At 44.7% G+C, this 27,127-nt stretch overlaps 1 protein-coding gene across 1 annotated transcript in view; it reads left to right on the top strand.

Annotated features, from left to right (window-relative positions):
- LOC106609777 (protein smoothened) overlaps positions 1-27,127 on the top strand; it is a 159,059-nt gene that overhangs the window by 128,045 nt on the left and 3,887 nt on the right. Inside the window, exons 5-11 of the mRNA XM_045700083.2 lie at positions 20,585-20,804; positions 21,158-21,281; positions 21,388-21,480; positions 21,884-21,992; positions 22,821-23,006; positions 23,548-23,696; positions 26,666-26,803. Of these exons, the coding sequence (XP_045556039.1) occupies positions 20,585-20,804; positions 21,158-21,281; positions 21,388-21,480; positions 21,884-21,992; positions 22,821-23,006; positions 23,548-23,696; positions 26,666-26,803 (1,019 nt within the window). The remainder of the gene's footprint in view (positions 1-20,584; positions 20,805-21,157; positions 21,282-21,387; positions 21,481-21,883; positions 21,993-22,820; positions 23,007-23,547; positions 23,697-26,665; positions 26,804-27,127) is intronic.

Below are 27,127 nucleotides of genomic sequence, written 5' to 3'. Positions count from 1 at the left end.
GGAGTCAGGAGGTAGGTCTTTTATTTAGCTAGTACAGGAGTCAGGAGGTAGGTCTTGTATTCAGCTAGTACAGGAGTCAGGAGGTAGGTCTTTTATTTAGCTAGTACAGGAGTCAGGAGGTAGGTCTTGTATTCAGCTAGTACAGGAGTCAGGACGTAGGTCTTGTATTTAGCTAGTACAGGAGTCAGGAGGTAGGTCTTGTATTCAGCTAGTACAGGAGTCAGGAGATAGGTCTTGTATTTAGCTAGTACAGGAGTCAGGAGGTAGGTCTTGTATTTAGCTAGTACAGGAGTCAGGAGGTAGGTCTTGTATTCAGCTAGTACAGGAGTCAGGAGGTAGGTCTTGTATTTAGCTAGTACAGGAGTCAGGAGGTAGGTCTTGTATTCAGCTAGTACAGGAGTCAGGAGGTAGGTCTTGTATTTAGCTAGTACAGGAGTCAGGAGGTAGGTCTTGTATTTAGCTAGTACAGGAGTCAGGAGGTAGGTCTTGTATTTAGCTAGTACTGGAGTCAGGAGGTAGGTCTTGTATTTAGCTAGTACAGGAGTCAGGAGGTAGGTCGTGTATTTAGCTAGTACAGGAGTCAGGAGGTAGGTCTTGTATTCAGCTAGTACAGGAGTCAGGAGGTAGGTCTTGTATTTAGCTAGTACAGGAGTCAGGAGGTAGGTCTTGTATTCAGCTAGTACAGGAGTCAGGAGGTAGGTCTTGTATTTAGCTAGTACAGGAGTCAGGAGGTAGGTCTTGTATTCAGCTAGTACAGGAGTCAGGAGGTAGGTCTTGTATTTAGCTAGTACAGGAGTCAGGAGGTAGGTCTTGTATTTAGCTAGTACAGGAGTCAGGAGGTAGGTCTTGTATTTCGCTAGTACAGGAGTCAGGAGGTAGGTCTTGTATTCAGCTAGTACAGGAGTCAGGAGGTAGGTCTTGTATTTAGCTAGTACAGGAGTCAGGAGGTAGGTCTGTGTATTTAGCTAGTACAGGAGTCAGGAGGTAGGTCTTGTATTCAGCTAGTACAGGAGTCAGGAGGTAGGTCTTGTATTTAGCTAGTACAGGAGTCAGGAGGTAGGTCTTGTATTCAGCTAGTACAGGAGTCAGGAGGTAGGTCTTGTATTTAGCTAGTACAGGAGTCAGGAGGTAGGTCTTGTATTCAGCTAGTACAGGAGTCAGGAGGTAGGTCTTGTATTTAGCTAGTACAGGAGTCAGGAGGTAGGTCTTGTATTCAGCTAGTACAGGAGTCAGGAGGTAGGTCTTGTATTTAGCTAGTACAGGAGTCAGGAGGTAGGTCTTGTATTTAGCTAGTACAGGAGTCAGGAGGTAGGTCTTGTATTCAGCTAGTACAGGAGTCAGGAGGTAGGTCTTGTATTTAGCTAGTACAGGAGTCAGGAGGTAGGTCTTGTATTCAGCTAGTACAGGAGTCAGGAGGTAGGTCTTGTATTTAGCTAGTACAGGAGTCAGGAGGTAGGTCTTGTATTCAGCTAGTACAGGAGTCAGGAGGTAGGTCTTGTATTTAGCTAGTACAGGAGTCAGGAGGTAGGTCTTGTATTCAGCTAGTACAGGAGTCAGGAGGTAGGTCTTGTATTTAGCTAGTACAGGAGTCAGGAGGTAGGTCTTGTATTTAGCTAGTACAGGAGTCAGGAGGTAGGTCTTGTATTCAGCTAGTACAGGAGTCAGGAGGTAGGTCTTGTATTTAGCTAGTACAGGAGTCAGGAGGTAGGTCTTGTATTCAGCTAGTACAGGAGTCAGGAGGTAGGTCTTGTATTTAGCTAGTACAGGAGTCAGGAGGTAGGTCTTGTATTTAGCTAGTACAGGAGTCAGGAGGTAGGTCTTGTATTTAGCTAGTACAGGAGTCAGGAGGTAGGTCTTGTATTCAGCTAGTACAGGAGTCAGGAGGTAGGTCTTGTATTTAGCTAGTACAGGAGTCAGGAGGTAGGTCTGTGTATTTAGCTAGTACAGGAGTCAGGAGGTAGGTCTTGTATTCAGCTAGTACAGGAGTCAGGAGGTAGGTCTTGTATTTAGCTAGTACAGGAGTCAGGAGGTAGGTCTTGTATTCAGCTAGTACAGGAGTCAGGAGGTAGGTCTTGTATTTAGCTAGTACAGGAGTCAGGAGGTAGGTCTTGTATTCAGCTAGTACAGGAGTCAGGAGGTAGGTCTTGTATTTAGCTAGTACAGGAGTCAGGAGGTAGGTCTTGTATTCAGCTAGTACAGGAGTCAGGAGGTAGGTCTTGTATTTAGCTAGTACAGGAGTCAGGAGGTAGGTCTTGTATTTAGCTAGTACAGGAGTCAGGAGGTAGGTCTTGTATTCAGCTAGTACAGGAGTCAGGAGGTAGGTCTTGTATTTAGCTAGTACAGGAGTCAGGAGGTAGGTCTTGTATTCAGCTAGTACAGGAGTCAGGAGGTAGGTCTTGTATTTAGCTAGTACAGGAGTCAGGAGGTAGGTCTTGTATTCAGCTAGTACAGGAGTCAGGAGGTAGGTCTTGTATTTAGCTAGTACAGGAGTCAGGAGGTAGGTCTTGTATTCAGCTAGTACAGGAGTCAGGAGGTAGGTCTTGTATTTAGCTAGTACAGGAGTCAGGAGGTAGGTCTTGTATTTAGCTAGTACAGGAGTCAGGAGGTAGGTCTTGTATTTAGCTAGTACAGGAGTCAGGAGGTAGGTCTTGTATTTAGCTAGTACAGGAGTCAGGAGGTAGGTCTTGTATTTAGCTAGTACAGGAGTCAGGAGGTAGGTCTTGTATTTAGCTAGTACAGGAGTCAGGAGGTAGGTCTTGTATTCAGCTAGTACAGGAGTCAGGAGGTAGGTCTTGTATTTAGCTAGTACAGGAGTCAGGAGGTAGGTCTTGTATTCAGCTAGTACAGGAGTCAGGAGGTAGGTCTTGTATTTAGCTAGTACAGGAGTCAGGAGGTAGGTCTTGTATTTAGCTAGTACAGGAGTCAGGAGGTAGGTCTTGTATTTAGCTAGTACAGGAGTCAGGAGGTAGGTCTTGTATTTAGCTAGTACAGGAGTCAGGAGGTAGGTCTTGTATTTAGCTAGTACAGGAGTCAGGAGGTAGGTCTTGTATTCAGCTAGTACAGGAGTCAGGAGGTAGGTCTTGTATTTAGCTAGTACAGGAGTCAGGAGGTAGGTCTTGTATTTAGCTAGTACAGGAGTCAGGAGGTAGGTCTTGTATTCAGCTAGTACAGGAGTCAGGAGGTAGGTCTTGTATTTAGCTAGTACAGGAGTCAGGAGGTAGGTCTTGTATTCAGCTAGTACAGGAGTCAGGAGGTAGGTCTTGTATTTAGCTAGTACAGGAGTCAGGAGGTAGGTCTTGTATTTAGCTAGTACAGGAGTCAGGAGGTAGGTCTTGTATTTCAGCTAGTACAGGAGTCAGGAGGTAGGTCTTGTATTCAGCTAGTACAGGAGTCAGGAGGTAGGTCTTGTATTGAGCTAGTACAGGAGTCAGGAGGTAGGTCTTGTATTTAGCTAGTACAGGAGTCAGGAGGTAGGTCTTGTATTCAGCTAGTACAGGAGTCAGGAGGTAGGTCTTGTATTTAGCTAGTACAGGAGTCAGGAGGTAGGTCTTGTATTCAGCTAGTACAGGAGTCAGGAGGTAGGTCTTGTATTTAGCTAGTACAGGAGTCAGGAGGTAGGTCTTGTATTCAGCTAGTACAGGAGTCAGGAGGTAGGTCTTGTATTTAGCTAGTACAGGAGTCAGGAGGTAGGTCTTGTATTCAGCTAGTACAGGAGTCAGGAGGTAGGTCTTGTATTTAGCTAGTACAGGAGTCAGGAGGTAGGTCTTGTATTCAGCTAGTACAGGAGTCAGGAGGTAGGTCTTGTATTTAGCTAGTACAGGAGTCAGGAGGTAGGTCTTGTATTCAGCTAGTACAGGAGTCAGGAGGTAGGTCTTGTATTTAGCTAGTACAGGAGTCAGGAGGTAGGTCTTGTATTTAGCTAGTACAGGAGTCAGGAGGTAGGTCTTGTATTTAGCTAGTACAGGAGTCAGGAGGTAGGTCTTGTATTCAGCTAGTACAGGAGTCAGGAGGTAGGTCTTGTATTTAGCTAGTACAGGAGTCAGGAGGTAGGTCTTGTATTCAGCTAGTACAGGAGTCAGGAGGTAGGTCTTGTATTTAGCTAGTACAGGAGTCAGGAGGTAGGTCTTGTATTTAGCTAGTACAGGAGTCAGGAGGTAGGTCTTGTATTTAGCTAGTACAGGAGTCAGGAGGTAGGTCTTGTATTCAGCTAGTACAGGAGTCAGGAGGTAGGTCTTGTATTTAGCTAGTACAGGAGTCAGGAGGTAGGTCTTGTATTCAGCTAGTACAGGAGTCAGGAGGTAGGTCTTGTATTTCGCTAGTACAGGAGTCAGGAGGTAGGTCTTGTATTCAGCTAGTACAGGAGTCAGGAGGTAGGTCTTGTATTTAGCTAGTACAGGAGTCAGGAGGTAGGTTGTGTATTTAGCTAGTACAGGAGTCAGGAGGTAGGTCTTGTATTCAGCTAGTACAGGAGTCAGGAGGTAGGTCTTGTATTTAGCTAGTACAGGAGTCAGGAGGTAGGTCTTGTATTCAGCTAGTACAGGAGTCAGGAGGTAGGTCTTGTATTTAGCTAGTACAGGAGTCAGGAGATAGGTCTTGTATTCAGCTAGTACAGGAGTCAGGAGGTAGGTCTTGTATTTAGCTAGTACAGGAGTCAGGAGGTAGGTCTTGTATTCAGCTAGTACAGGAGTCAGGAGGTAGGTCTTGTATTTAGCTAGTACAGGAGTCAGGAGGTAGGTCGTGTATTTAGCTAGTACAGGAGTCAGGAGGTAGGTCTTGTATTCAGCTAGTACAGGAGTCAGGAGGTAGGTCTTGTATTTAGCTAGTACAGGAGTCAGGAGGTAGGTCTTGTATTCAGCTAGTACAGGAGTCAGGAGGTAGGTCTTGTATTTAGCTAGTACAGGAGTCAGGAGGTAGGTCTTGTATTCAGCTAGTACAGGAGTCAGGAGGTAGGTCTTGTATTTAGCTAGTACAGGAGTCAGGAGGTAGGTCTTGTATTCAGCTAGTACAGGAGTCAGGAGGTAGGTCTTGTATTTAGCTAGTACAGGAGTCAGGAGGTAGGTCTTGTATTTAGCTAGTACAGGAGTCAGGAGGTAGGTCTTGTATTTAGCTAGTACAGGAGTCAGGAGGTAGGTCTTGTATTTAGCTAGTACAGGAGTCAGGAGGTAGGTCTTGTATTTAGCTAGTAAAGGAGTCAGGAGGTAGGTCGTGTATTTAGCTAGTACAGGAGTCAGGAGGTAGGTCTTGTATTCAGCTAGTACAGGAGTCAGGAGGTAGGTCTTGTATTTAGCTAGTACAGGAGTCAGGAGGTAGGTCTTGTATTCAGCTAGTACAGGAGTCAGGAGGTAGGTCTTTTATTTAGCTAGTACAGGAGTCAGGAGGTAGGTCTTGTATTCAGCTAGTACAGGAGTCAGGAGGTAGGTCTTTTATTTAGCTAGTACAGGAGTCAGGAGGTAGGTCTTGTATTCAGCTAGTACAGGAGTCAGGACGTAGGTCTTGTATTTAGCTAGTACAGGAGTCAGGAGGTAGGTCTTGTATTCAGCTAGTACAGGAGTCAGGAGATAGGTCTTGTATTTAGCTAGTACAGGAGTCAGGAGGTAGGTCTTGTATTTAGCTAGTACAGGAGTCAGGAGGTAGGTCTTGTATTTAGCTAGTACAGGAGTCAGGAGGTAGGTCTTGTATTCAGCTAGTACAGGAGTCAGGAGGTAGGTCTTGTATTTAGCTAGTACAGGAGTCAGGAGGTAGGTCTTGTATTCAGCTAGTACAGGAGTCAGGAGGTAGGTCTTGTATTTAGCTAGTACAGGAGTCAGGAGGTAGGTCTTGTATTTAGCTAGTACAGGAGTCAGGAGGTAGGTCTTGTATTTAGCTAGTACAGGAGTCAGGAGGTAGGTCTTGTATTTAGCTAGTACAGGAGTCAGGAGGTAGGTCTTGTATTCAGCTAGTACAGGAGTCAGGAGGTAGGTCTTGTATTCAGCTAGTACAGGAGTCAGGAGGTAGGTCTTGTATTTAGTTACTACAGGAGTCAGGAGGTAGGTCTTGTATTTAGCTACTACAGGAGTCAGGAGGTAGGTCTTGTATTTAGCTAGTACAGGAGTCAGGAGGTAGGTCTTGTATTCAGCTAGTATAGGAGTCAGGAGGTAGGTCTTGTATTCAGCTAGTACAGGAGTCAGGAGATAGGTCTTGTATTTAGCTAGTACAGGAGTCAGGAGGTAGGTCTTGTATTTAGCTAGTACAGGAGTCAGGAGGTAGGTCTTGTATTTAGCTAGTACTGGAGTCAGGAGGTAGGTCTTGTATTTAGCTAGTACAGGAGTCAGGAGGTAGGTCGTGTATTTAGCTAGTACAGGAGTCAGGAGGTAGGTCTTGTATTCAGCTAGTACAGGAGTCAGGAGGTAGGTCTTGTATTTAGCTAGTACAGGAGTCAGGAGGTAGGTCTTGTATTCAGCTAGTACAGGAGTCAGGATGTAGGTCTTGTATTTAGCTAGTACAGGAGTCAGGAGGTAGGTCTTGTATTCAGCTAGTACAGGAGTCAGGAGGTAGGTCTTGTATTTAGCTAGTACAGGAGTCAGGAGGTAGGTCTTGTATTTAGCTAGTACAGGAGTCAGGAGGTAGGTCTTGTATTTAGCTAGTACAGGAGTCAGGAGGTAGGTCTTGTATTCAGCTAGTACAGGAGTCAGGAGGTAGGTCTTGTATTTAGCTAGTACAGGAGTCAGGAGGTAGGTCTTGTATTTAGCTAGTACAGGAGTCAGGAGGTAGGTCTTGTATTCAGCTAGTACAGGAGTCAGGAGGTAGGTCTTGTATTTAGCTAGTACAGGAGTCAGGAGGTAGGTCTTGTATTCAGCTAGTACAGGAGTCAGGAGGTAGGTCTTGTATTTAGCTAGTACAGGAGTCAGGAGGTAGGTCTTGTATTCAGCTAGTACAGGAGTCAGGAGGTAGGTCTTGTATTTAGCTAGTACAGGAGTCAGGAGGTAGGTCTTGTATTCAGCTAGTACAGGAGTCAGGAGGTAGGTCTTGTATTTAGCTAGTACAGGAGTCAGGAGGTAGGTCTTGTATTCAGCTAGTACAGGAGTCAGGAGGTAGGTCTTGTATTTAGCTAGTACAGGAGTCAGGAGGTAGGTCTTGTATTTAGCTAGTACAGGAGTCAGGAGGTAGGTCTTGTATTTAGCTAGTACAGGAGTCAGGAGGTAGGTCTTGTATTTAGCTAGTACAGGAGTCAGGAGGTAGGTCTTGTATTTAGCTAGTACAGGAGTCAGGAGGTAGGTCTTGTATTCAGCTAGTACAGGAGTCAGGAGGTAGGTCTTGTATTTAGCTAGTACAGGAGTCAGGAGGTAGGTCTTGTATTTAGCTAGTACAGGAGTCAGGAGGTAGGTCTTGTATTTAGCTAGTACAGGAGTCAGGAGGTAGGTCTTGTATTTAGCTAGTACAGGAGTCAGGAGGTAGGTCTTGTATTTAGCTAGTACAGGAGTCAGGAGGTAGGTCTTGTATTTAGCTAGTACAGGAGTCAGGAGGTAGGTCTTGTATTTAGCTAGTACAGGAGTCAGGAGGTAGGTCTTGTATTTAGCTAGTACAGGAGTCAGGAGGTAGGTCTTGTATTTAGCTAGTACAGGAGTCAGGAGGTAGGTCTTGTATTTAGCTAGTACAGGAGTCAGGAGGTAGGTCTTGTATTTAGCTAGTACAGGAGTCAGGAGGTAGGTCTTGTATTCAGCTAGTACAGGAGTCAGGAGGTAGGTCTTGTATTTAGCTAGTACAGGAGTCAGGAGGTAGGTCTTGTATTTAGCTAGTACAGGAGTCAGGAGGTAGGTCTTGTATTTAGCTAGTACAGGAGTCAGGAGGTAGGTCTTGTATTTAGCTAGTACAGGAGTCAGGAGGTAGGTCTTGTATTTAGCTAGTACAGGAGTCAGGAGGTAGGTCTTGTATTTAGCTAGTACAGGAGTCAGGAGGTAGGTCTTGTATTCAGCTAGTACAGGAGTCAGGAGGTAGGTCTTGTATTTAGCTAGTACAGGAGTCAGGAGGTAGGTCTTGTATTTAGCTAGTACAGGAGTCAGGAGGTAGGTCTTGTATTTAGCTAGTACAGGAGTCAGGAGGTAGGTCTTGTATTTAGCTAGTACAGGAGTCAGGAGGTAGGTCTTGTATTTAGCTAGTACAGGAGTCAGGAGGTAGGTCTTGTATTTAGCTAGTACAGGAGTCAGGAGGTAGGTCTTGTATTCAGCTAGTACAGGAGTCAGGAGGTAGGTCTTGTATTTAGCTAGTACAGGAGTCAGGAGGTAGGTCTTGTATTCAGCTAGTACAGGAGTCAGGAGGTAGGTCTTGTATTTAGCTAGTACAGGAGTCAGGAGGTAGGTCTTGTATTTAGCTAGTACAGGAGTCAGGAGGTAGGTCTTGTATTTAGCTAGTACAGGAGTCAGGAGGTAGGTCTTGTATTCAGCTAGTACAGGAGTCAGGAGGTAGGTCTTGTATTTAGCTAGTACAGGAGTCAGGAGGTAGGTCTTGTATTTAGCTAGTACAGGAGTCAGGAGGTAGGTCTTGTATTTAGCTAGTACAGGAGTCAGGAGGTAGGTCTTGTATTCAGCTAGTACAGGAGTCAGGAGGTAGGTCTTGTATTTAGCTAGTACAGGAGTCAGGAGGTAGGTCTTGTATTTAGCTAGTACAGGAGTCAGGAGGTAGGTCTTGTATTTAGCTAGTACAGGAGTCAGGAGGTAGGTCTTGTATTTAGCTAGTACAGGAGTCAGGAGGTAGGTCTTGTATTTAGCTAGTACAGGAGTCAGGAGGTAGGTCTTGTATTTAGCTAGTACAGGAGTCAGGAGGTAGGTCTTGTATTTAGCTAGTACAGGAGTCAGGAGGTAGGTCTTGTATTTAGCTAGTACAGGAGTCAGGAGGTAGGTCTTGTATTCAGCTAGTACAGGAGTCAGGAGGTAGGTCTTGTATTTAGCTAGTACAGGAGTCAGGAGGTAGGTCTTGTATTCAGCTAGTACAGGAGTCAGGAGGTAGGTCTTGTATTTAGCTAGTACAGGAGTCAGGAGGTAGGTCTTGTATTCAGCTAGTACAGGAGTCAGGAGGTAGGTCTTGTATTTAGCTAGTACAGGAGTCAGGAGGTAGGTCTTGTATTTAGCTAGTACAGGAGTCAGGAGGTAGGTCTTGTATTTAGCTAGTACAGGAGTCAGGAGGTAGGTCTTGTATTTAGCTAGTACAGGAGTCAGGAGGTAGGTCTTGTATTCAGCTAGTACAGGAGTCAGGAGGTAGGTCTTGTATTTAGCTAGTACAGGAGTCAGGAGGTAGGTCTTGTATTTAGCTAGTACAGGAGTCAGGAGGTAGGTCTTGTATTTAGCTAGTACAGGAGTCAGGAGGTAGGTCTTGTATTTAGCTAGTACAGGAGTCAGGAGGTAGGTCTTGTATTTAGCTAGTACAGGAGTCAGGAGGTAGGTCTTGTATTTAGCTAGTACAGGAGTCAGGAGGTAGGTCTTGTATTTAGCTAGTACAGGAGTCAGGAGGTAGGTCTTGTATTTAGCTAGTACAGGAGTCAGGAGGTAGGTCTTGTATTTAGCTAGTACAGGAGTCAGGAGGTAGGTCTTGTATTTAGCTAGTACAGGAGTCAGGAGGTAGGTCTTGTATTTAGCTAGTACAGGAGTCAGGAGGTAGGTCTTGTATTTAGCTAGTACAGGAGTCAGGAGGTAGGTCTTGTATTTAGCTAGTACAGGAGTCAGGAGGTAGGTCTTGTATTTAGCTAGTACAGGAGTCAGGAGGTAGGTCTTGTATTCAGCTAGTACAGGAGTCAGGAGGTAGGTCTTGTATTTAGCTAGTACAGGAGTCAGGAGGTAGGTCTTGTATTTAGCTAGTACAGGAGTCAGGAGGTAGGTCTTGTATTTAGCTAGTACAGGAGTCAGGAGGTAGGTCTTGTATTTAGCTAGTACAGGAGTCAGGAGGTAGGTCTTGTATTTAGCTAGTACAGGAGTCAGGAGGTAGGTCTTGTATTTAGCTAGTACAGGAGTCAGGAGGTAGGTCTTGTATTCAGCTAGTACAGGAGTCAGGAGGTAGGTCTTGTATTTAGCTAGTACAGGAGTCAGGAGGTAGGTCTTGTATTCAGCTAGTACAGGAGTCAGGAGGTAGGTCTTGTATTTAGCTAGTACAGGAGTCAGGAGGTAGGTCTTGTATTTAGCTAGTACAGGAGTCAGGAGGTAGGTCTTGTATTTAGCTAGTACAGGAGTCAGGAGGTAGGTCTTGTATTCAGCTAGTACAGGAGTCAGGAGGTAGGTCTTGTATTTAGCTAGTACAGGAGTCAGGAGGTAGGTCTTGTATTTAGCTAGTACAGGAGTCAGGAGGTAGGTCTTGTATTTAGCTAGTACAGGAGTCAGGAGGTAGGTCTTGTATTTAGCTAGTACAGGAGTCAGGAGGTAGGTCTTGTATTTAGCTAGTACAGGAGTCAGGAGGTAGGTCTTGTATTTAGCTAGTACAGGAGTCAGGAGGTAGGTCTTGTATTCAGCTAGTACAGGAGTCAGGAGGTAGGTCTTGTATTTAGCTAGTACAGGAGTCAGGAGGTAGGTCTTGTATTTAGCTAGTACAGGAGTCAGGAGGTAGGTCTTGTATTTAGCTAGTACAGGAGTCAGGAGGTAGGTCTTGTATTCAGCTAGTACAGGAGTCAGGAGGTAGGTCTTGTATTTAGCTAGTACAGGAGTCAGGAGGTAGGTCTTGTATTTAGCTAGTACAGGAGTCAGGAGGTAGGTCTTGTATTTAGCTAGTACAGGAGTCAGGAGGTAGGTCTTGTATTTAGCTAGTACAGGAGTCAGGAGGTAGGTCTTGTATTCAGCTAGTACAGGAGTCAGGAGGTAGGTCTTGTATTTAGCTAGTACAGGAGTCAGGAGGTAGGTCTTGTATTCAGCTAGTACAGGAGTCAGGAGGTAGGTCTTGTATTTAGCTAGTACAGGAGTCAGGAGGTAGGTCTTGTATTCAGCTAGTACAGGAGTCAGGAGGTAGGTCTTGTATTTAGCTAGTACAGGAGTCAGGAGGTAGGTCTTGTATTCAGCTAGTACAGGAGTCAGGAGGTAGGTCTTGTATTTAGCTAGTACAGGAGTCAGGAGGTAGGTCTTGTATTCAGCTAGTACAGGAGTCAGGAGGTAGGTCTTGTATTTAGCTAGTACAGGAGTCAGGAGGTAGGTCTTGTATTTAGCTAGTACAGGAGTCAGGAGGTAGGTCTTGTATTTAGCTAGTACAGGAGTCAGGAGGTAGGTCTTGTATTCAGCTAGTACAGGAGTCAGGAGGTAGGTCTTGTATTTAGCTAGTACAGGAGTCAGGAGGTAGGTCTTGTATTCAGCTAGTACAGGAGTCAGGAGGTAGGTCTTGTATTTAGCTAGTACAGGAGTCAGGAGGTAGGTCTTGTATTTAGCTAGTACAGGAGTCAGGAGGTAGGTCTTGTATTTAGCTAGTACAGGAGTCAGGAGGTAGGTCTTGTATTTAGCTAGTACAGGAGTCAGGAGGTAGGTCTTGTATTTCAGCTAGTACAGGAGTCAGGAGGTAGGTCTTGTATTCAGCTAGTACAGGAGTCAGGAGGTAGGTCTTGTATTTAGCTAGTACAGGAGTCAGGAGGTAGGTCTTGTATTTAGCTAGTACAGGAGTCAGGAGGTAGGTCTTGTATTTAGCTAGTACAGGAGTCAGGAGGTAGGTCTTGTATTTAGCTAGTACAGGAGTCAGGAGGTAGGTCTTGTATTCAGCTAGTACAGGAGTCAGGAGGTAGGTCTTGTATTTAGCTAGTACAGGAGTCAGGAGGTAGGTCTTGTATTTAGCTAGTACAGGAGTCAGGAGGTAGGTCTTGTATTTAGCTAGTACAGGAGTCAGGAGGTAGGTCTTGTATTCAGCTAGTACAGGAGTCAGGAGGTAGGTCTTGTATTTAGCTAGTACAGGAGTCAGGAGGTAGGTCTTGTATTCAGCTAGTACAGGAGTCAGGAGGTAGGTCTTGTATTTAGCTAGTACAGGAGTCAGGAGGTAGGTCTTGTATTTAGCTAGTACAGGAGTCAGGAGGTAGGTCTTGTATTTAGCTAGTACAGGAGTCAGGAGGTAGGTCTTGTATTTAGCTAGTACAGGAGTCAGGAGGTAGGTCTTGTATTCAGCTAGTACAGGAGTCAGGAGGTAGGTCTTGTATTTAGCTAGTACAGGAGTCAGGAGGTAGGTCTTGTATTCAGCTAGTACAGGAGTCAGGAGGTAGGTCTTGTATTTAGCTAGTACAGGAGTCAGGAGGTAGGTCTTGTATTCAGCTAGTACAGGAGTCAGGAGGTAGGTCTTGTATTTAGCTAGTACAGGAGTCAGGAGGTAGGTCTTGTATTTAGCTAGTACAGGAGTCAGGAGGTAGGTCTTGTATTTAGCTAGTACAGGAGTCAGGAGGTAGGTCTTGTATTCAGCTAGTACAGGAGTCAGGAGGTAGGTCTTGTATTTAGCTAGTACAGGAGTCAGGAGGTAGGTCTTGTATTTAGCTAGTACAGGAGTCAGGAGGTAGGTCTTGTATTCAGCTAGTACAGGAGTCAGGAGGTAGGTCTTGTATTTAGCTAGTACAGGAGTCAGGAGGTAGGTCTTGTATTCAGCTAGTACAGGAGTCAGGAGGTAGGTCTTGTATTTAGCTAGTACAGGAGTCAGGAGGTAGGTCTTGTATTCAGCTAGTACAGGAGTCAGGAGGTAGGTCTTGTATTTAGCTAGTACAGGAGTCAGGAGGTAGGTCTTGTATTTAGCTAGTACAGGAGTCAGGAGGTAGGTCTTGTATTCAGCTAGTACAGGAGTCAGGAGGTAGGTCTTGTATTTAGCTAGTACAGGAGTCAGGAGGTAGGTCTTGTATTCAGCTAGTACAGGAGTCAGGAGGTAGGTCTTGTATTTAGCTAGTACAGGAGTCAGGAGGTAGGTCTTGTATTCAGCTAGTACAGGAGTCAGGAGGTAGGTCTTGTATTTAGCTAGTACAGGAGTCAGGAGGTAGGTCTTGTATTCAGCTAGTACAGGAGTCAGGAGGTAGGTCTTGTATTTAGCTAGTACAGGAGTCAGGAGGTAGGTCTTGTATTTAGCTAGTACAGGAGTCAGGAGGTAGGTCTTGTATTCAGCTAGTACAGGAGTCAGGAGGTAGGTCTTGTATTTAGCTAGTACAGGAGTCAGGAGGTAGGTCTTGTATTCAGCTAGTACAGGAGTCAGGAGGTAGGTCTTGTATTTAGCTAGTACAGGAGTCAGGAGGTAGGTCTTGTATTTAGCTAGTACAGGAGTCAGGAGGTAGGTCTTGTATTTAGCTAGTACAGGAGTCAGGAGGTAGGTCTTGTATTCAGCTAGTACAGGAGTCAGGAGGTAGGTCTTGTATTTAGCTAGTACAGGAGTCAGGAGGTAGGTCTTGTATTTAGCTAGTACAGGAGTCAGGAGGTAGGTCTTGTATTCAGCTAGTACAGGAGTCAGGAGGTAGGTCTTGTATTTAGCTAGTACAGGAGTCAGGAGGTAGGTCTTGTATTCAGCTAGTACAGGAGTCAGGAGGTAGGTCTTGTATTTAGCTAGTACAGGAGTCAGGAGGTAGGTCTTGTATTCAGCTAGTACAGGAGTCAGGAGGTAGGTCTTGTATTTAGCTAGTACAGGAGTCAGGAGGTAGGTCTTGTATTCAGCTAGTACAGGAGTCAGGAGGTAGGTCTTGTATTTAGCTAGTACAGGAGTCAGGAGGTAGGTCTTGTATTCAGCTAGTACAGGAGTCAGGAGGTAGGTCTTGTATTTAGCTAGTACAGGAGTCAGGAGGTAGGTCTTGTATTCAGCTAGTACAGGAGTCAGGAGGTAGGTCTTGTATTTAGCTAGTACAGGAGTCAGGAGGTAGGTCTTGTATTTAGCTAGTACAGGAGTCAGGAGGTAGGTCTTGTATTTAGCTAGTACAGGAGTCAGGAGGTAGGTCTTGTATTCAGCTAGTACAGGAGTCAGGAGGTAGGTCTTGTATTTAGCTAGTACAGGAGTCAGGAGGTAGGTCTTGTATTCAGCTAGTACAGGAGTCAGGAGGTAGGTCTTGTATTTAGCTAGTACAGGAGTCAGGAGGTAGGTCTTGTATTTAGCTAGTACAGGAGTCAGGAGGTAGGTCTTGTATTCAGCTAGTACAGGAGTCAGGAGGTAGGTCTTGTATTTAGCTAGTACAGGAGTCAGGAGGTAGGTCTTGTATTTCGCTAGTACAGGAGTCAGGAGGTAGGTCTTGTATTCAGCTAGTACAGGAGTCAGGAGGTAGGTCTTGTATTTCGCTAGTACAGGAGTCAGGAGGTAGGTCTTGTATTCAGCTAGTACAGGAGTCAGGAGGTAGGTCTTGTATTTAGCTAGTACAGGAGTCAGGAGGTAGGTCTGTGTATTTAGCTAGTACAGGAGTCAGGAGGTAGGTCTTGTATTCAGCTAGTACAGGAGTCAGGAGGTAGGTCTTGTATTTAGCTAGTACAGGAGTCAGGAGGTAGGTCTTGTATTCAGCTAGTACAGGAGTCAGGAGGTAGGTCTTGTATTTAGCTAGTACAGGAGTCAGGAGGTAGGTCTTGTATTCAGCTAGTACAGGAGTCAGGAGGTAGGTCTTGTATTTAGCTAGTACAGGAGTCAGGAGGTAGGTCTTGTATTCAGCTAGTACAGGAGTCAGGAGGTAGGTCTTGTATTTAGCTAGTACAGGAGTCAGGAGGTAGGTCGTGTATTTAGCTAGTACAGGAGTCAGGAGGTAGGTCTTGTATTCAGCTAGTACAGGAGTCAGGAGGTAGGTCTTGTATTTAGCTAGTACAGGAGTCAGGAGGTAGGTCTTGTATTCAGCTAGTACAGGAGTCAGGAGGTAGGTCTTTTATTTAGCTAGTACAGGAGTCAGGAGGTAGGTCTTGTATTCAGCTAGTACAGGAGTCAGGACGTAGGTCTTGTATTTAGCTAGTACAGGAGTCAGGAGGTAGGTCTTGTATTCAGCTAGTACAGGAGTCAGGAGGTAGGTCTTGTATTTAGCTAGTACAGGAGTCAGGAGGTAGGTCTTGTATTTAGCTAGTACAGGAGTCAGGAGGTAGGTCTTGTATTCAGCTAGTACAGGAGTCAGGAGGTAGGTCTTGTATTTAGCTAGTACAGGAGTCAGGAGGTAGGTCTTGTATTCAGCTAGTACAGGAGTCAGGAGGTAGGTCTTGTATTTAGCTAGTACAGGAGTCAGGAGGTAGGTCTTGTATTTAGCTAGTACAGGAGTCAGGAGGTAGGTCTTGTATTTCGCTAGTACAGGAGTCAGGAGGTAGGTCTTGTATTCAGCTAGTACAGGAGTCAGGAGGTAGGTCTTGTATTTAGCTAGTACAGGAGTCAGGAGGTAGGTCTTGTATTTAGCTAGTACAGGAGTCAGGAGGTAGGTCTTGTATTCAGCTAGTACAGGAGTCAGGAGGTAGGTCTTGTATTTAGCTAGTACAGGAGTCAGGAGGTAGGTCTTGTATTCAGCTAGTACAGGAGTCAGGAGGTAGGTCTTGTATTTAGCTAGTACAGGAGTCAGGAGGTAGGTCTTGTATTCAGCTAGTACAGGAGTCAGGAGGTAGGTCTTGTATTTAGCTAGTACAGGAGTCAGGAGGTAGGTCTTGTATTCAGCTAGTACAGGAGTCAGGAGGTAGGTCTTGTATTTAGCTAGTACAGGAGTCAGGAGGTAGGTCTTGTATTCAGCTAGTACAGGAGTCAGGACGTAGGTCTTGTATTTAGCTAGTACAGGAGTCAGGAGGTAGGTCTTGTATTTAGCTAGTACAGGAGTCAGGAGGTAGGTCTTGTATTTAGCTAGTACAGGAGTCAGGAGGTAGGTCTTGTATTTAGCTAGTACAGGAGTCAGGAGGTAGGTCTTGTATTTAGCTAGTACAGGAGTCAGGAGGTAGGTCGTGTATTTAGCTAGTACAGGAGTCAGGAGGTAGGTCTTGTATTCAGCTAGTACAGGAGTCAGGAGATAGGTCTTGTATTTAGCTAGTACAGGAGTCAGGAGGTAGGTCTTGTATTTAGCTAGTACAGGAGTCAGGAGGTAGGTCTTGTATTTAGCTAGTACAGGAGTCAGGAGGTAGGTCTTGTATTCAGCTAGTACAGGAGTCAGGAGGTAGGTCTTGTATTTAGCTAGTACAGGAGTCAGGAGGTAGGTCTTGTATTCAGCTAGTACAGGAGTCAGGAGGTAGGTCTTGTATTTAGCTAGTACAGGAGTCAGGAGGTAGGTCTTGTATTTAGCTAGTACAGGAGTCAGGAGGTAGGTCTTGTATTTAGCTAGTACAGGAGTCAGGAGGTAGGTCTTGTATTTAGCTAGTACAGGAGTCAGGAGGTAGGTCTTGTATTCAGCTAGTACAGGAGTCAGGAGGTAGGTCTTGTATTCAGCTAGTACAGGAGTCAGGAGGTAGGTCTTGTATTTAGTTACTACAGGAGTCAGGAGGTAGGTCTTGTATTTAGCTACTACAGGAGTCAGGAGGTAGGTCTTGTATTTAGCTAGTACAGGAGTCAGGAGGTAGGTCTTGTATTCAGCTAGTATAGGAGTCAGGAGGTAGGTCTTGTATTCAGCTAGTACAGGAGTCAGGAGATAGGTCTTGTATTTAGCTAGTACAGGAGTCAGGAGGTAGGTCTTGTATTTAGCTAGTACAGGAGTCAGGAGGTAGGTCTTGTATTTAGCTAGTACTGGAGTCAGAAGGTAGGTCTTGTATTTAGCTAGTACAGGAGTCAGGAGGTAGGTCGTGTATTTAGCTAGTACAGGAGTCAGGAGGTAGGTCTTGTATTCAGCTAGTACAGGAGTCAGGAGGTAGGTCTTGTATTTAGCTAGTACAGGAGTCAGGAGGTAGGTCTTGTATTCAGCTAGTACAGGAGTCAGGATGTAGGTCTTGTATTTAGCTAGTACAGGAGTCAGGAGGTAGGTCTTGTATTCAGCTAGTACAGGAGTCAGGAGGTAGGTCTTGTATTTAGCTAGTACAGGAGTCAGGAGGTAGGTCTTGTATTTAGCTAGTACAGGAGTCAGGAGGTAGGTCTTGTATTTCGCTAGTACAGGAGTCAGGAGGTAGGTCTTGTATTCAGCTAGTACAGGAGTCAGGAGGTAGGTCTTGTATTTAGCTAGTACAGGAGTCAGGATTTAGGTCGTGTATTTAGCTAGTACAGGAGTCAGGAGGTAGGTCTTGTATTCAGCTAGTACAGGAGTCAGGAGGTAGGTCTTGTATTTAGCTAGTACAGGAGTCAGGAGGTAGGTCTTGTATTCAGCTAGTACAGGAGTCAGGAGGTAGGTCTTGTATTTAGCTAGTACAGGAGTCAGGAGGTAGGTCTTGTATTCAGCTAGTACAGGAGTCAGGAGGTAGGTCTTTTATTTAGCTAGTACAGGAGTCAGGAGGTAGGTCTTGTATTCAGCTAGTACAGGAGTCAGGAGGTAGGTCTTTTATTTAGCTAGTACAGGAGTCAGGAGGTAGGTCTTGTATTCAGCTAGTACAGGAGTCAGGACGTAGGTCTTGTATTTAGCTAGTACAGGAGTCAGGAGGTAGGTCTTGTATTCAGCTAGTACAGGAGTCAGGAGATAGGTCTTGTATTTAGCTAGTACAGGAGTCAGGAGGTAGGTCTTGTATTTAGCTAGTACAGGAGTCAGGAGGTAGGTCTTGTATTTAGCTAGTACAGGAGTCAGGAGGTAGGTCTTGTATTCAGCTAGTACAGGAGTCAGGAGGTAGGTCTTGTATTTAGCTAGTACAGGAGTCAGGAGGTAGGTCTTGTATTCAGCTAGTACAGGAGTCAGGAGGTAGGTCTTGTATTTAGCTAGTACAGGAGTCAGGAGGTAGGTCTTGTATTTAGCTAGTACAGGAGTCAGGAGGTAGGTCTTGTATTTAGCTAGTACAGGAGTCAGGAGGTAGGTCTTGTATTTAGCTAGTACAGGAGTCAGGAGGTAGGTCTTGTATTCAGCTAGTACAGGAGTCAGGAGGTAGGTCTTGTATTCAGCTAGTACAGGAGTCAGGAGGTAGGTCTTGTATTTAGTTACTACAGGAGTCAGGAGGTAGGTCTTGTATTTAGCTACTACAGGAGTCAGGAGGTAGGTCTTGTATTTAGCTAGTACAAGAGTCAGGAGGTAGGTCTTGTATTCAGCTAGTATAGGAGTCAGGAGGTAGGTCTTGTATTCAGCTAGTACAGGAGTCAGGAGATAGGTCTTGTATTTAGCTAGTACAGGAGTCAGGAGGTAGGTCTTGTATTTAGCTAGTACAGGAGTCAGGAGGTAGGTCTTGTATTTAGCTAGTACTGGAGTCAGGAGGTAGGTCTTGTATTTAGCTAGTACAGGAGTCAGGAGGTAGGTCGTGTATTTAGCTAGTACAGGAGTCAGGAGGTAGGTCTTGTATTCAGCTAGTACAGGAGTCAGGAGGTAGGTCTTGTATTTAGCTAGTACAGGAGTCAGGAGGTAGGTCTTGTATTCAGCTAGTACAGGAGTCAGGAGGTAGGTCTTGTATTTAGCTAGTACAGGAGTCAGGAGGTAGGTCTTGTATTCAGCTAGTACAGGAGTCAGGAGGTAGGTCTTGTATTTAGCTAGTACAGGAGTCAGGAGGTAGGTCTTGTCTTTAGCTAGTACAGGAGTCAGGAGGTAGGTCTTGTATTTCGCTAGTACAGGAGTCAGGAGGTAGGTCTTGTATTCAGCTAGTACAGGAGTCAGGAGGTAGGTCTTGTATTTAGCTAGTACAGGAGTCAGGAGGTAGGTCGTGTATTTAGCTAGTACAGGAGTCAGGAGGTAGGTCTTGTATTCAGCTAGTACAGGAGTCAGGAGGTAGGTCTTGTATTTAGCTAGTACAGGAGTCAGGAGGTAGGTCTTGTATTCAGCTAGTACAGGAGTCAGGAGGTAGGTCTTGTATTTAGCTAGTACAGGAGTCAGGAGATAGGTCTTGTATTCAGCTAGTACAGGAGTCAGGAGGTAGGTCTTGTATTTAGCTAGTACAGGAGTCAGGAGGTAGGTATTGTATTCAGCTAGTACAGGAGTCAGGAGGTAGGTCTTGTATTTAGCTAGTACAGGAGTCAGGAGGTAGGTCGTGTATTTAGCTAGTACAGGAGTCAGGAGGTAGGTCTTGTATTCAGCTAGTACAGGAGTCAGGAGGTAGGTCTTGTATTTAGCTAGTACAGGAGTCAGGAGGTAGGTCTTGTATTCAGCTAGTGCAGGAGTCAGGAGGTAGGTCTTGTATTTAGCTAGTACAGAAGTCAGGAGGTAGGTCTTGTATTTAGCTAGTACAGGAGTCCGGAGGTAGGTCTTGTATTCAGCTAGTACCGGAGTCAGGAGGTAGGTCTTGTATTTAGCTAGTACAGGAGTCAGGAGGTAGGTCTTGTATTCAGCTAGTACAGGAGTCAGGAGGTAGGTCTTGTATTTAGCTAGTACAGGAGTCAGGAGGTAGGTCTTGTATTTAGCTAGTACAGGAGTCAGGAGGTAGGTCTTGTATTCAGCTAGTACAGGAGTCAGGAGGTAGGTCTTGTATTTAGCTAGTACAGGATTCAGGAGGTAGGTCTTGTATTCAGCTAGTACAGGAGTCAGGAGGTAGGTCTTGTATTTAGCTAGTACAGGAGTCAGGAGGTAGGTCTTGTATTTAGCTAGTACAGGAGTCAGGAGGTAGGTCTTGTATTTAGCTAGTACAGGAGTCAGGAGGTAGGTCTTGTATTCAGCTAGTACAGGAGTCAGGAGGTAGGTCTTGTATTTAGCTAGTACAGGAGTCAGGAGGTAGGTCTTGTATTTAGCTAGTACAGGAGTCAGGAGGTAGGTCTTGTATTTAGCTAGTACAGGAGTCAGGAGGTAGGTCTTGTATTTAGCTAGTACAGGAGTCAGGAGGTAGGTCTTGTATTCAGCTAGTACAGGAGTCAGGAGGTAGGTCTTGTATTTAGCTAGTACAGGAGTCAGGAGGTAGGTCTTGTATTTAGCTAGTACAGGAGTCAGGAGGTAGGTCTTGTATTCAGCTAGTACAGGAGTCAGGAGGTAGGTCTTGTATTCAGCTAGTACAGGAGTCAGGAGGTAGATCTTGTATTTAGCTAGTACAGGAGTCAGGAGGTAGGTCTTGTATTTAGCTAGTACAGGAGTCAGGAGGTAGGTCTTGTATTTAGCTAGTACAGGAGTCAGGAGGTAGGTCTTGTATTCAGCTAGTACAGGAGTCAGGAGGTAGGTCTTGTATTCAGCTAGTACAGGAGTCAGGAGGTAGGTCTTGTATTTAGCTAGTACAGGAGTCAGGAGGTAGGTCTTGTATTTAGCTAGTACAGGAGTCAGGAGGTAGGTCTTGTATTCAGCTAGTACAGGAGTCAGGAGGTAGGTCTTGTATTCAGCTAGTACAGGAGTCAGGAGGTAGGTCTTGTATTTAGCTAGTACAGGAGTCAGGAGGTAGGTCTTGTATTCAGCTAGTACAGGAGTCAGGAGGTAGGTCTTGTATTCAGCTAGTACAGGAGTCAGGAGGTTCGTTTTCACAAGTTCGCTGTGTTTCTCAAACTTGATTGGTTGATTGGTTGGCTGATTGATTGACATTTTCAGACAATTAATAACACACATACAGTCAATGCAATGGCAGTGTACACTTAAAAATAATTGAGTCATTAACTTCCTTCTCTCTCTCTCTCTCTCTCTCTCTCTCTCTCTCTCTCTCTCTCTCTCTCTCTCTCTCTCTCTCTCTCTCTCTCCATCCAGGTCTACCGAGACTCTGTCGTGTGTCATCATCTTCAGCCTCGTCTACTACTCCCTGATGTCTGGGGTGATCTGGTTCGTCATGCTGACCTACGCCTGGCACACGTCCTTCAAGGCCCTGGGCACCACCCACCAGCCCCTGTCGGGCAAGACCTCATACTTCCACATGGTCACATGGTCCGTCCCCTTCATCCTCACTGTGGCTATTCTAGCCACCGCTGAGGTATGGAACACCTACCATTAGTTTTAGCCTTTGAAAATAGTCATTTCTGTGATTTGCGGTGTATAATACTTACGATAATAACACATTATACATGCTTATGACAAGTCTCACAATGCGTTGTAACTGAATCTTAATTCTTTATACCAGCAGGCTTTAAGTTAAGTGTTACTGGGTTATTTTGCAATAGGGTAATCCCAAACAGTGTCTACAGTTTAGAGACAAGTTTATTTATTACCTTTTCATGATGGAAAGACAATGACTCAGAATTTCTTGTTTTCCAAATGATTGATCTTTTATGCCGTTATGCCATTCAAACACATGTATGTGTTTCTGGTCTCTGTTGTTTGACATAGGTGGACGGAGACTCTGTCAGTGGGATCTGTTTCGTGGGCTATAAGAACTACCACTACCGTGCTGGCTTTGTGTTGGCTCCCATTGGAGTTGTGCTTGTCATTGGTGGCTATTTCCTCATACGAGGTGACTTCTCTCAAACCCAAAAACGAGACATTTTCATATTTCAGAATTTAAACGCTACCAAATAAACAGACGTTCCCAAAGTGATTTCCTCTGTTTGTGTCTGCAGGAGTCATGACGTTGTTTTCCATCAAGAGTAACCACCCGGGTCTTCTGAGTGAGAAGGCAGCGAGCAAAATCAACGAAACAATGCTAAGACTTGGTATGACCCCTTAGCTGTAAATCACCAGATATCCAGAGCCAAACCACTGGCATAACAGTGTAACAAACCTAGCTAGTGTTGAAAAGACAGATAACTGCTTCCCCAAGGGAGCTAGCTTTCTTGGAGCACTGGTTAGATCCACTGCCTTTGGGTCAGGCGATCCTAGTTTGACCTAGCACTGCCCCCCCCCCCCCCCCCCCCGAAATGCTACAGTAGCATGCTAGAATAAACCTTTGATAAAGCCACTGAAATTGCCTCATCATAGATTGACTGATTCTGTTGCACGATATATGTTATATAACACCTTGGTTTTTATTTTCATATAAAGTATATTGTGTCCTGACTCCTGAGGTTTCTGGAATTCTAAATATCCCTAATCATTTGTGTAATTCCTCTTCATCAGGTATATTTGGGTTCCTGGCGTTTGGCTTTGTCTTAATCACGTTTGTCTGCCACTTCTACGACTTCTTCAACCAGGCTGAGTGGGAGAAGAGCTTCAGAGAATATGTGTTGTGAGTTCCTTTTCTCCTCATGTAGCCTACAGTAACCCGGAACTATATTCAACACTGCAACTTCAAAACAGGTGTTGAGGACCTAAGGACTTCTGGGCCCTTTTGGAATACAAAAAAAACAACAACAAAAACATATTTTCGCAGAACATGGGACCAATCACCAATATAGGAGATAACATAATTGGGAAAAGCTTTGCCTTGGAAAGTTTCCTTACGTCAATCCAATATGACAGACGAGAGATTACTTTAAGGAAGGGAGGAAGGAAATATGCATTTAAGAGTATTGGAACATGGCCCCAGTTGTATGGTGTGGTGGGAGATTTAATAGTATTGGTACATGGCCCCAGTTGTATGGTGTGGTGGGAGATTTAATAGTATTGGTACATGGCCCCAGTTGTATGGTGTAGTGGGAGATTTAATAGTATTGGAACATGGCCTCAGTTGTATGGTGTAGTGGGAGATTTAAGAGTATTGGAACATGGCCTCAGTTGTATGGTGTAGTGGGAGATTCCCAGCAGATGATGCTGTTGAGACTGGTGGTAACCACAGCCCTACCGGTTTGTTGTGCTGTGAATGCAGCCTTATTTCTCCACTCTGTTGACTTTGAGTGAACTGGTATGAATTTCACCTCAGAAATGTACTTTATTTTTCTTGTCTCAACAAGTAAACAACTGGTTCATGTCAACAGCTCAGTATGTGAATATGCCCCATTTATATGGCTTTACAGTGGGTGTGGGTATGTCAAGTATTTTTTCACAGCAAATGCAACTGCCTGTGTAAAAAGAGCTCTGAGGATTGATTGATGAACCCTGCGCTGGTTTTGAACAGGTGTGAGGCCAATGTGACGATCGCTCATCAGACCAACAAGCCGATCCCAGAATGTACTATCAAGAACCGTCCCAGTCTACTGGTGGAAAAGATTAATCTGTTCTCCATGTTCGGCACGGGCATCGCCATGAGCACCTGGGTGTGGACCAAGGCCACTATCCTCATCTGGAAACGCACCTGGTGCAAGTAAGCAGCCATTTCCTTTAAAACACACACAGAAAATTAGACTGGGCGGCAGTCCCTTTGTAGCAAAAAGTTGTTGTCTTGTAGATAAAAGGTAAGAAAATAGGCTACAAGAAAATAGTACATGAACTTTAACAACAATATCCCAAGTATGGAGTTACACATTGTATTATCTCTCTGAGGCATTCACACAGCATTATCTGTGTATTAAAGGTTAAATCCTCATAAGGTGAAAGAGCGCCACTGTTCGCCCCCGGTGCATTTGTTATTATTTTTGTTTTGTTGATGAAACGGAGGAGAGGAGTACCAGCATCACAGACATTTTGTTTTCTTCAGTACATACTATGCTGTTCTATCGCACCTGCAATGATGTCCGAGTGAAAAAATACAGTGTTCGTTGTTTGATGCAACTTCTTGGTTGTTGTAGTATCTCAAATGGACGTGGTAGTTTCACCAAGTACGGATTTCAGCTATTGCCACGTCAAGGGATACGTCAACATTGTCTGTCACATTGTCATTTATCTACCTGTTGTTCCTGTCATAGGGTTATCGGCCGTAGCGACGATGAGCCCAAGAGGATAAAGAAGAGCAAGATGATAGCCAAGGCCTTCTCCAAGCGCAAGGAGCTCCACAAAGACCCAGAGAAGGAGCTGTCCTTCAGCATGCACACTGTCTCCCATGATGGGCCAGTAGGTAAGTCCCCAAAGACCTGGAGAAGGAGCTGTCCTTCAGCATGCACACTGTCTCCCACGATGGGCCAGTAGGTAAGTCTCCAAAGACCTGGAGATGGAGCTGTCCTTCAGCATGCACACTGTCTCTCATGATGGGCCAGTAGGTAAGTCCCAAAAGACCTGGAGAAGGAGCTGTCCTTCAGCATGCACACTGTCTCCCATGACGGGCCAGTAGGTAAGTCCCCAAAGACCTGGAGAAGGAGCTGTCCTTCAGCATGCACACTGTCTCCCATGATGGGCCAGTAGGTAAGTCCCCAAAGACCTGGAGAAGGAGCTGTCCTTCAGCATGCACACTGTCTCACATGATGGGCCAGTAGGTAAGTCTCCAAAGACCCAGAGAAGGAGCTGTCCTTCAGCATGCACACTGTCTCCCATGATGGGCCAGTAGGTAAGTCCCCAAAGACCTGGAGAAGGAGCTGTCCTTCAGCATGCACACTGTCTCCCATGATGGGCCAGTAGGTAAGTCCCCAAAGACCTGGAGAAGGAGCTGTCCTTCAGCATGCACACTGTCTCCCATGATGGGCCAGTAGGTAAGTCCCCAAAGACCTGGAGAAGGAGCTGTCCAAAAGACTGAATTGGATGCCTCTCAGTGAAATGGCACATTTTAGTGCTGAACTGAAAATTCAAACATTCAAAATACATATTTTTTAATGCAGATGAAATGCCATATTTTTTTCTCATTGAGGAACTCCTGGCTGATATTAATGGAGATTCCACTACGCTTCAATGTTACAACTAGCAGTGAATGTCATTGAGAAGTCTGTCTGACACTAGAAGTGAATGTCATTGAGAAGTCTGTCTGACACTAGCAGTGAATGTCATTGAGAAGTCTGTCTGACACTAGCAGTGAATGTCATTGAGAAGTCTGTCTGACACTAGAAGTGAATGTCATTGAGAAGTCTGTCTGACACTAGCAGTGAATGTCATTGAGAAGTCTGTCTGACACTAGCAGTGAATGTCATTGAGAAGTCTGTCTGACACTAGCAGTGAATGTCATTGAGAAGTCTGTCTGACACTAGCAGTGAATGTCATTGAGAAGTCTGTCTGACACTAGAAGTGAATGTCATTGAGAAGTCTGTCTGACACTAGCAGTGAATGTCATTGAGAAGTCTGTCTGACACTAGCAGTGAATGTCATTGAGAAGTCTGTCTGACACTAGAAGTGAATGTCATTGAGAAGTCTGTCTGACACTAGCAGTGAATGTCATTGAGAAGTCTGTCTGACACTAGAAGTGAATGACATTGAGAAGTCTGTCTGACACTAGCAGTGAATGTCATTGAGAAGTCTGTCTGACACTAGCAGTGAATGACTGAGTCATCAGATAATTTAAGCACTGAGGCGGCTGTGGCCAGCATGCTTGCTTATGTTGGAGGGACTGTATGAACTGTTAGTTATTGGAACACTGCAGGGGACTCCAGGGAGCCTTCTACAATATAAATAACCTCTTTGTGGTTTTTACTGAATGGATAGTAATGGTTGAGCTCTTCTACTATATAATGGATAGTAATGGTTGAGCTCTTCTACTATATAATGGATAGTAATGGTGGAGCTCTTCTACTGTATAATGGATAGTAATGGTGTGAGCTCTTCTACTGTATAATGGATAGTAATGGTGGAGCTCTTCTACTGTATAATGGATAGTAATGGTTGAGCTCTTCTACTGTATAATGGATAGTAATGGTGGAGCTCTTCTACTGTATAATGGATAGTAATGGTGGAGCTCTTCTACTGTATAATGGATAGTAATGGTTGAGCTCTTCTACTGTATAATGGATAGTAATGGTTGAGCTCTTCTACTGTATAATGGATAGTAATGGTGGAGCTCTTCTACTGTATAATGGATAGTAATGGTTGAGCTCTTCTACTGTATAATGGATAGTAATGGTTGAGCTCTTCTACTGTATAATGGATAGTAATGGTTGAGCTCTTCCACTGTATAATGGATAGTAATGGTTGAGCTCTTCTACTGTATAATGGATAGTAATGGTTGAGCTCTTCTACTGTATAATGGATAGTAATGGTTGAGCTCTTCTACTGTATAATGGATAGTAATGGTTGAGCTCTTCTACTGTATAATGGATAGTAATGGTTGAGCTCTTCCACTGTATAATGGATAGTAATGGTTGAGCTCTTCTACTGTATAATGGATAGTAATGGTTGAGCTCTTCTACTATATAATGGATAGTAATGGTTGAGCTCTTCTACTGTATAATGGATAGTAATGGTTGAGCTCTTCTACTGTATAATGGATAGTAATGGTTGAGCTCTTCTACTATATAATGGATAGTAATGGTGGAGCTCTTCTACTATATAATGGATAGTAATGGTTGAGCTCTACTGTATAATGGATAGTAATGGTTGAGCTCTTCTACTGTATAATGGATAGTAATGGTTGAGCTCTTCTACTGTATAATGGATAGTAATGGTTGAGCTCTTCTACTGTATAATGGATAGTAATGGTTGAGCTCTTCTACTGTATAATGGATAGTAATGGTTGAGCTCTTCTACTGTATAATGGATAGTAATGGTTGAGCTCTTCTACTGTATAATGGATAGTAATGGTTGAGCTCTTCTACTGTATAATGGATAGTAATGGTTGAGCTCTTCTACTGTATAATGGATAGTAATGGTTGAGCTCTTCTACTGTATAATGGATAGTAATGGTTGAGCTCTTCTACTGTATAATGGATAGTAATGGTTGAGCTCTTCTACTGTATAATGGATAGTAATGGTTGAGCTCTTCTACTGTATAATGGATAGTAATGGTTGAGCTCTTCTACTGTATAATGGATAGTAATGGTTGAGCTCTTCTACTGTATAATGGATAGTAATGGTTGAGCTCTACTGTATAATGGATAGTAATGGTTGAGCTCTTCTACTGTATAATGGATAGTAATGGTTGAGCTGTCTTGTCTTCTTTCTCATTGGTAGCTGGCATCAACTTTGACCTGAACGGGGAGCCATCCAACGAGATGTCTTCAGCCTGGGCCCAGCATGTGACCAAGATGGTGGCCAGGAGGGGCGCCATTCTGCCGCAGGACATCTCTGTCACCCCTACAGGGACACCTGGTGAGAGCTGCCACCTGCTTATTGACATTGTCTGACATCTGCACTCTTCCTTGAGTTCATTGCATTTTTTCTTGAAACGATAACAGATCGTAGACAGTTGGATTGGTTAAAGCAATGGGATAAGGCCTTTGCTTTCACTTATCCAGTCATGTACAGATTCAAACAGGGCCTATGTTACTAGCCTGGTTAAGCCAGACTGAATGCTGCACTCACAATGGCAGTATTCAGTATTATATAACCAGGCTACAGAATTGTCAGTTCAGCCACCAGTCTGATTTAATCCTGCTACCATGTTACCACTATGAGTCTGAATCTCACCCTGCT

The sequence above is a fragment of the Salmo salar genome, chromosome 17, assembly GCF_965601325.2.
Source record: "Salmo salar chromosome 17, fSalSal1, whole genome shotgun sequence".
In the NCBI taxonomy this organism is placed as follows: Eukaryota; Metazoa; Chordata; class Actinopteri; order Salmoniformes; family Salmonidae; genus Salmo; species Salmo salar.
The sequence above is the reverse complement of the archived record's forward strand: the minus strand, read 5'-3'. Positions and strand labels throughout refer to the sequence as shown.